At 38.2% G+C, this 10,103-nt stretch overlaps 1 protein-coding gene across 1 annotated transcript in view; it reads left to right on the top strand.

Moving 5' to 3' along the window:
* Window positions 1–10,103, top strand: part of TET2 (tet methylcytosine dioxygenase 2) — a 131,812-nt gene that overhangs the window by 103,902 nt on the left and 17,807 nt on the right. The window contains exon 5 of the mRNA XM_089680517.1: window positions 9,718–9,926. Coding sequence (XP_089536643.1) covers window positions 9,718–9,926 — 209 coding nt within the window. The remainder of the gene's footprint in view (window positions 1–9,717; window positions 9,927–10,103) is intronic.

Raw genomic sequence — 10,103 nt, 5'->3', positions numbered from 1 at the left:
TGTATTGTGAGTGGGCAAACATTCAAAATCAGCAGGGGATCAAATACTTATTTCTTTCACTGTATATATGTATGTATATATGTGTGTGTGTGTGTGTGTGTGTGTGTGTGTGTGTATATATATGTATGTATATATATGTATGTATGTGTGTGTGTGTGTATATATATATATATATATATATATATATATATATATATATATATATATATATATATATATATATATATATATAAATATAAATCTCTAATGTAACATCTAAGGGCTGTAACCTGCAATACATTTTTTTCAGAATATATATATATATATATATATATATATATAATTTGTGGTGAGGTGGCATCTGCAGAAGTGAGGTAAAAAAATAAATAAATAAATTATAGTGTGTGTGTATATACATACACACACCAGGAGGCCACCATCCTAAAATATTATACAAAATCGAAAGAAGAAAGCAGGGACATCTAGGGTGACCTGTCGGGGTGTGGGTGTGTGTATATATAGGCAAATGAAATCAAAATTAAAAACGGATATATATAAAATACATCACAATTTTTATTCAAAGTATAAAAACAGATTGTTACAGAAATCGTACTGATTTACACTTGTTGAGGGCAAAAAGTTACATGTTTTGCAGTAACAGCCGCTTTTTTTAGACCTTTACGCCCAAATGTGTCAAATATCTCCTATGGCTAGAAAATATACATATAAGAACAATTTACATACATGGATACAAGTCATGAATGCTACACAGCTGGCCCACAAGGGGAACAAAACCCACAAAAAAAGGGGGAGGGAGAACAAACCAGAACATTTACAAAAACAACATAATATATAAAATTTTTGTTGTTGGGTTTACTTCTCCTTTTAAGGCCAGCTATGCAAGAGGACCATGCAAAGAGATAGACCTGGGGCACATTTAAGTCAAGAGTAAAGTGTGGTGCTCACATAGCGTTGTCATATTAAATGGAATGGTGAGCCTAGCTTCATAGGCAATAATTAAAGTGATTCTAAATATATATTTTTTTTAAGTAACAAACATGTTATACGTACCTGCTCTCTGCAATGGTTTTGCACTTCTCGGGTCCCCCAGTGGCACTCCTGGTTCGTCCCCCCTGCCGAGTGCCCCCACAGCATGCTGCTTCTTATGAGTGCACTCTTGCCTGCTAGGTCCTGAGCTTGCTTTGCATGTCCACTGACAAAGTATGGCTCTGCTCCGCCTCCGCACCCTCTTTACTGGCTGTGATTGACAATAGCAAAAGCCAATGGCTCCCACTACTATCTCTCTGTCCAATGAGGAGAGAGGAAGCCAGGAGAGCAACTGTTCTCTTGTACAGCACTTGATCGAGATCAGGCTCAAGTAACTATAAGGGGAGGCTGGGGCAGCTTGTAGAAGGTTTTTTTTTTACCTTAATGCATAGAATACCTTTTTAATACCACTTTAAATAGAGCCTGAGCCTACTCATTGTTTTCACTATATACAAAAACTGCAGTTCCTTAAATCCACAATTACTGCTTCACTGGTGAGAACCTCACATACATCAATATAAAGACAAAGAATCATTTAAAAAAATAAACTAGTTTTTCTACACATGGGAAAAAGTGTAAAAAAAAAAAAATGTAGGTGGTCAGTGGGGGAAAAAAATGATCAGTGTTGGTCAGTGACAAAAATAATGCTATGGTAGTCTTTAAGGGGAAATATTGTGAGCATTAGTAGTCAGCCTAGCTGCAACTGCTGATCAACAGAAGTTTTACTGCTTGTCTGTTTGACAGAAGTCAGTCGTTAGAGCAACTTCTTTCAAACAGGGAGGGCCGCGCACAGATTAAAATTCATCTGCTCTAGTATAGTATATACTATACTTTTTTAGAAATATAAGTATATTTCTAAAAAATGCAGGTTTATCGAAATTAAGTAAAATTCAACTGAATTCTTTGGATTCAGAAATCACGTCAGAAGAAATAGAAATAGCATTGAAGGATACAGTGGTGGAGAAAAGTCCGGGCCCAGACGGGTTTACTGTAAAATATTATAAAAAATATAAAGCGTTATTAATACCTAGATTGAAGACATATATGAACGCCCTTGGAGATAAGTTGGAAATTAGGGGAGAGTCCTTACAGGCCAACATAGTTTTAATTCACAAGGAAGATAAAGACCCTTCTCAGTGTGCAAGCTATAGACCCATTGCGCTGCTGAATGTAGACACAAAACTGTTTGCGAAAGTTCTGGCAAACAGGCTTAAGGTCTTGTTGCCAGAATGGATACATGGGGATCAGGTGGGATTTGTCCCGGGAAGGGAGGGTAGAGACAACGGATTAAGATCATTATTGCTTATACAAGAGGGGAAAAAAGAGAAGACCCCAGTAATATTATTGTCAATTGATGCAGAGAAAGCATTTGATAGAGTGAATTGGAATTTTATGATGGACACCTTGGTGGAGTTGGGGTTGGGGGATAGAATTAGGAAGTGGATTGGTAATCTATATAAAGGCCCCACAGCCACTGTCTTGGTAAATGGAGGAAGATCGGAGCTCTTTAGGATGTCAAATGGAACTAGACAGGGATGCCCCCTATCCCCACTATTGTTTGTTTTGTCCCTGGAGCCATTGTTGTCAATGATAAGAAAGAACATCAATATAAAAGGAATAAAGATAGGAGATAGAGAACATAAGGTAGCGGCCTATGCGGACGACTTATTGTTCTTCGTTGGAAACCCTCGTGTTTCTCTACCAAACTTAATGAAAACACTGAAAGAGTATGGGGAAATATCAAACTTAAAAATTAATCCAACAAAATCAGAAATTTTAAATATAAATCTTAAAAATAGTGAAAAAGAAAAAATACAAGAAGAATTCCCCTTTGTGTGGAGAGAGAAAGAACTAAAGTATCTAGGGGTAAAATTGTCTGCCTCAACTAATAATATGTATAAGATTAATTACATTTCACTTTTAAATGAGATAAAAGAGGAATTGAAGATGTTGGGAACTGGAAATCCGTCTTGGATGGGCCGTATAAATCTGATAAAAATGATAATTTTGCCCAAAGTCCTATACAAGTTTCAAATGATCCCAATTAAACTTCCAGAGGTTTTTTTTAGGACACTAAGGAAAATGCTCTTGGGATATATATGGAGAAAAAAAAAACCGAGGATATGCTATGAAACGCTGACTAGAATTAAAGAGAGAGGAGGCTTAGGGCTCCCAGATTTTAAGAGATATTATATTATAATGCGACCTTGATCGTGAGAATCTTTGACTGGACTCATAACCCGGGGAAAAGTTGGGTCAAAATTGAAAATATACTGAGCGGGTCCAATCTGAACAGAATTATATGGTTACCTACACCTCACCGTGGACTAGATGTTAACACAAGTACATACACTTCTATTGTTTTAAAAGTTTGGCAGATGTTACACAGACAAAGGGGCTGGGTTTTTAATTCACAGTTAATGGCACTTAAAAATACAGATTACTTTGCACCGGGGAAGGAAGATATCACGGGGAATTGGATTATTAAACAGGATGCGCAACTGAGAGATATAATGGTGGGCGAGGAATTAGGATCTTATAGAGAGATGGTGAAATTAAAGGGAGAGGTTTTTAGTAGAATGGACGAGGTTCGATACCATCAATTAAAACACTTTTTTGAGAGTCTCCCAAAACCGGTGAGAACAAAAAAGGATTGGAATCTATTTGAAAATCTATTAGACACACGGGGAGATGGGAGACATGGGGTTGCTAAAATATATAGAATCTTAACGGCACTAGACACTGACACAAAATTAATTTATATAGAGAAATGGGGAAAAGATATGGGGAGGGAGATCAGTGAGGAGCAACAGAGGAAAATGCTTAGATTAATTCACGAAAATATTAGTATGAGAGAAGTGGAATTAAATTATAAGTGTTTAGTTAGATGGCACATTGCACCGAGTGTGGAGCACAAGATGAGTAGGGAGAACTCTCCACTATGTTGGAGAGGTTGTGGTGAAGTAGGTACACTATTTCACATTTGGTGGGAATGTTCAAAGATACAGGTGTTTTGGGGGAAAATTGTCCATTTAATGAGGAAAATTACTAAGATTGATGTTGGATTGGACCCAGAGTTATGTCTCCTTCATATATCTGAGCTCACAGTAAGATCATATAAGGACTCAGGGATTTGGCACTTTCTGAGTGCAGCTAAAAGCTTGATTCCTAAGTTCTGGAAAAAAAGGGAGGTCCCGACGGAAGAAGATTGGTTGATCAGAACGAATCAGTTATGTGAGATGGAAAGACTTTATTATACACACATAGAGGGGATGGAGATATATCATAAAAAGTGTCGAAAATGGGAAGTATTTAGACAAGAACTCTTGATGAACAATGATTTTTAGAAATGAGTTTTAGGGAAAAAAAAAAAAAAAGGGATAGTGCTATATGTTTATCTATTCTTTCTCTCTCTTTTGGATTTGAAAAGAAACGGCAGAGCGGGATGGAGGGGGGAGGGGGGATACTGGGATAGGCGTGGGCGGGGAGGGGCTTTGGGGGGGATTCGGGTTGTGGGAATTAAATAAATCATGAGGAATATAATGATTATTTTATGAAGAAACGTTTGTTAATTATAACTGATTGAAACATAATAAATATTTATAAATTAAAAAAAAAAAAAATTCATCTGCTCCTTTGCACAAACGGATGAATTTCGATCCATGTTTGGCTGGCCTTAGTTGCACATAAACAAGCAATGGGAGCGGACATCAAGTCGGTGTTTGCTGTGACCATTTGAATTCTGTATTGTCTTACAACTTAATTACTCTTGTTCCGGGAACTGCACATGATTTTTGCTTGTCAGTTTGTATGTTCTGTACACTCTTCTATTGAGATCTTAAAATCCTGCATTTTGAAGTAGATATGGTTGGCATTTATATGATTTTGTGTTGTTGCCTAAAATAATGGAGAATGCTATGTGTACTATGAATCAGTTTCTGGTGTACCTTTTTTTTTAACTGAGTTCATTTCCAAATTTTAAAGTTTTAATGCAAAAAAACATGTAGACTGACCTGATGGGATTTGTATTTAGCCTGTTTTTATGCACGGGTTATCACTGTATGAAAACATTTTGCATGGGATCTTGGGTATCCCTAGTAATATGTATGAAAATACAAATGTGAAATCTGATTGTTGTATTATCTTCTGAAATTTTTCTTTTAAAACTGTTACTTTCACAAATATAAATATTACTTAGGTATGAAAATGTTGTTTTTTTACACACTGTGGACAATTATTATGTCAGGATTTACTTATCATTGTGTTATCCCAATAATAAATATTTTAGCACCATTTCAAATGCCTCCTCTTTCCTAATAGAGACCTTAATAAGGCATTTAAAGGAGTGACAATATATGTGATAATTAAAATGACATTGTAAATTTACACTCCACATGACTGATGTGAAAATAACTAAACTGTGAACTACACTAATAATTGGCACATATCATTACTGTGACACTGTTTTGAGGGATTCATATACAGTTGTGCTAAAAAAATTGCACACCCAGGAAAAAAAAATGTAAGCACTTTTGGCATTGATATTGAAAATATGACTGATCATTCCTAAAATCTGTTATTAACCACTTGCTGCCTGCTTACAGTCCATCTACTGTGGGCAGGCAGCAGCTACAGACTAGGTGACGTACCTGTATGTCACCACTTGTTTCCAAGCAGGACGCATTTCACCCCAATGACCTGTGCTATGATTAAACACAGCACGAGGTTGTCAGCAGGTTTCAGCCAATGATTTTGGCTGAAACCTGCTGATCAGCTGTGGCCAATCATAGCCCAGAGTTCTGTGTTTTCTGTGTACAGCGTTCTGTGTATCTGTAAAGAACTGTCAAAAGACCCGTGTAACAAGCTAATAGAACTTTATAAAGATGGAAAACGATATAAAAAGATATCCAAAGCCTTGAATATATGCAAGTCAGTATTGTTCAATCACTTATTAAGAGGTAGACATTTCAGGGATCTCTTGATGCCAAGCCAAGGTCAGGTAGACCAAGATTGTAGCCACAACTGCCAGAAGAAGTGTTCAGGAAACAAAGAAAAACCCACAGGTAGCCTCAAGAAAAATAGAGGCTGCTCTGGAAAAAGAGTGGTTGTTGCAAGGAGCACAATACTTGGAAAAAAAATGAGCTGCATGGTCGAGTTGTCAGAAAGAAGCTTTTACTGTGCCAATGCCATGAAAAATCTTGGTTACAATATGTCCAACACCTTGACACCCCTCACAGCTTCTGGCACACTGTAATCTGGAGTCACAAGACCAAAATAGAGCTTTATGATTGCAACCATAAGTACTTTGGAGAGGGGTCAACAAGGTCTATAGTGATAAGAATACCATCACCAGTGTGAAGCATGGTAGTGGCTCACTGATGTTTTGGGGGGGTGAGCTCTAAAGGCACTGGGAATCTTGTGAAAATTGATGGCAGGATGAATGCAACATGTGATCAGAAAATACTGGCAGACAATTTGCATTCTTCTGCATGAAAGCTGTGTATGGAATGCTCTTGGACTTTTCAGCACAACAATGATCCTAAGCACAAGGCCAAGTTGATCCACCAATTACAGCAGAAAAAGGTGAATGTTCTGCAGTGACCTTCAGTCTCTTGACCTGAATATCATCGAGCCACTTTGGAGAGATCTCAAATGTGCGGTTCATGGAAAATAACCAAAGACTTTGCATGACCTGGAGGCATTTTGCCAAGACTAATGGGCAGCTATACAACCTGCAAAAGTTTGGGGCCTCATAGACTACTACAAAAGACTGCATGCTGTTATTGATGCTAAAGGGGGCAATATACAATATTAAGAGCTAAGGGCATGCAGACTTTTGAACAGGGGTCATTTCATTTATTTACTTGTCATATTTTGTTTTATGAATGTGCCATTCTGTTATGGCCTACAGCTGACTATGAATCCCATATGAAGAAATAAAAGAAATATGTTTTATCTGCTCACTCGTGTTTTCTTTAAAAATGGTACTGTATATTGCCAAATCTGCAAAGGTATGCAAACTTTTGAGCACAACTTTACATATGTGGGGTCTAGAAATAGATTAAAGGGTTACTAAACCCAGGACCCTGCATTCACTCCATCTGGTCTCCCACAGTACACACAACATATAAATGCAATTATTTTAGTAAATCTAAACTGCTAAATACCTTTTTTCTAATCAGCATTTACAGCAGTCTTGTGATTTCAGCAGAGCACTGGTTAAAGCTTGTAGGAGGAGTTTTCTTTCTGCTCTAGGAGGATGTGAAACCCCTGACCCTCTGTCTGGACGGTGCTGATTGGCCCTTTGCTGGTCACATGCACTCTTCCAAGGAAAACAAAACCCTCTAGCAATACACACTAAACTGAGCATGTGACTATGGATTCAGTCTATCAGGTGGACATTTCAACAAGAGGAGGGTCAGAGAAGAAAGGATCAAACAGCCTTTTTACACAATACAGAGGATTAACCCCTTAGGCTCCACACGGAGTAATAACAAGCATGCTTTACTGCATATACAGACTGATTTTACTGTAGTGGGTTTAGTAACATTTTAAATATTGTTCATAATGTGGTTATTTCTAAAGATGGAAATTAAACTATATACAGTCAGGTCCATAAATATTGGGACATCGACACAATTCTAACATTTTTGGCTCTATACACCACCACAATGGATTTGAAATGAAACGAACAAGATGTGCTTTAACTGCAGACTGTCAGCTTTAATTTGAGGGTATTTACATCCAAATAAGGTGAACGGTGTAGGAATTACAACAGTTTACATATGTGCCTCCCACTTGTTAAGGGACCAAAAGTAATGGGACAGAATAATAATCATAAATCAAACTTTCACTTTTTAATACTTGGTTGCAAATCCTTTGCAGTCAATTACAACCTGAAGTCTGGAACGCATAGACATCACCAGACGCTGGGTTTCATCCCTGGTGATGCTCTGCCAGGCCTCTACTGCAAATGTCTTCAGTTCCTGCTTGTTCTTGGGGCATTTTCCCTTCAGTTTTGTCTTCAGCAAGTGAAATGCATGCTCAATCAGATTCAGGTCAGGTGATTGACTTGGCCATTGCATAACATTCCACTTCTTTCCCTTAAACTCTTTGGTTGCTTTTGCAGTATGCTTTGGGTCATTGTCCATCTGCACTGTGAAGCGGCGTCCAAAGAGTTCTGAAGCATTTGGCTGAATATGAGCAGATAATATTGCCCAAAACACTTCAGAATTCATCCTGCTGCTTTTGTCAGCAGTCACATCATCAATAAATACAAGAGGACCAGTTCCATTGGCAGCCATACATGCTCACACCATGACACTACCACCACCATGCTTCACTGATGAGGTGGTGTGCTTAGGATCATGAGCAGTTCCTTTCCTTCTCCATACTCTTCTCTTCCCATCACTCTGGTACAAGTTGATCTTGGTTTCATCTGTCCATAGGATGTTGTTCCAGAACTGTGAAGGCTTTTTTAGATGTCGTTTGGCAAACTCTAATCTGGCCTTCCTGTTTTTGGGGCTCACCAATGGTTTACATCTTGTGGTGAACCCTCTGTATTCACTCTGGTGAAGTCTTCTCTTGATTGTTGACTTTGGCACACATACACCTACCTCCTGGAGAGTGTTCTTGATCTGGCCAACTGTTGTGAAGGGTGTTTTCTTCACCAGGGAAAGAATTCTTCGGTCATCCACCACAGTTATTTTCCGTGGTCTTCCGGGTCTTTTGGTGTTGCTGAGCTCACCGGTGCGTTCCTTCTTTTTAAGAATGTTCCAAACAGTTGTTTTGGCTACGCCTAATGTTTTTGCTATCTCTCTGATGGGTGTGTTTTGTTTTTTCAGCCTAACGATGGCTTGCTTTACTGATAGTGACAGCTCTTTGGATCTCATCTTGAGAGTTGACAGCAACAGATTCCAAATGCAAAGAGCACACTTGAAATAAACTCTGGACCTTTTATCTGCTCATTGTAATTGGGATAATGAGGGAATAACACACACCTGGCCATGGAACAGGTGAGAAGCCAATTGTCCCATTACTTTTGGTCCCTTAACAAGTGGGAGGCACATATGCAAACTGTTGTAATTCCTACACCATTCACCTGATTTGGATGTAAATACCCTCAAATTAAAGCTGACAGTCTGCAGTTAAAGCACATCTTGTTCGTTTCATTTCAAATCTATTGTGGTGGTGTATAGAGCCAAAAATGTTAGAATTGTGTTGATATCCCAATATTTATGGACCTGACTGTATAATAGAGCAACTGTGTCAATAGAATAAAAAGGAAAAACAAAGTGTCCCCTGCAAAGAGCATTCATACCTACAGTACATTTCTAATGCCACTGTTCTGTACTGAAGATCTGGTCCCCCTGCTACATCTAGTGCTTCGATCCACCAGCCACTCACGTCACTACTGTGTCTGTTGTGACTTAGGATCTAGTGGAAAGAACTACAGAATGCAGAGTGGACCAGGAATCTGACACTTAGAAATGTCAGATTCTGAAGATTCTTCAAGCTGCTACTGTATATCTCCATAACACAGATGAGAGGGCAGGCTGTGGGAATGCAAAGCACAATATTTATAAAGTAGTGGATCAAAATGTGACTGGCAGCTTTTGCATATGTGCTTTTTATAGAATTGCTTATTTTGAATTCTGGAGTTCACATAAGTACATACTGGTATATTAACAGGTAATTCGGCGGAGTGGAGTGGAGGAAAAGATGCTGTGCTTGGTGAGAGAACGAGCAGGCCACTCCTGTGAAACGGCTGTTATTGTGATTCTAATTCTGGTATGGGAAGGCATTTCTCTAACTTTAGCTGACAAGCTGTACTCCGAACTAACAGAAACACTAAGAAGATATGGAACCTTAACAAACCGACGCTGTGCTCTCAATGAGGAGTAAGTTGCTTTGTGATCAGTTTTAAACATTATATTTGCTGTGTTATTTCTATGTTAACTTACAATACATACAGTACATATTGATGTCTATGTACATTTTATTTCACATGGAACATTCAGTAAAGTGAAAAATTCCTTAGAAGCAATTTTATAACATGGCAACATTTAGGTTTATCT

This window comes from Staurois parvus, unplaced genomic scaffold (genome assembly GCF_062004578.1).
Source record: "Staurois parvus isolate SC_StPar_1 unplaced genomic scaffold, SC_StPar_1.0 ptg000244l, whole genome shotgun sequence".
Taxonomy (NCBI): domain Eukaryota; kingdom Metazoa; phylum Chordata; class Amphibia; order Anura; family Ranidae; genus Staurois; species Staurois parvus.
Note: the sequence above shows the minus strand (reverse complement) of the source record. Positions and strands in the feature narration are given on the sequence as shown.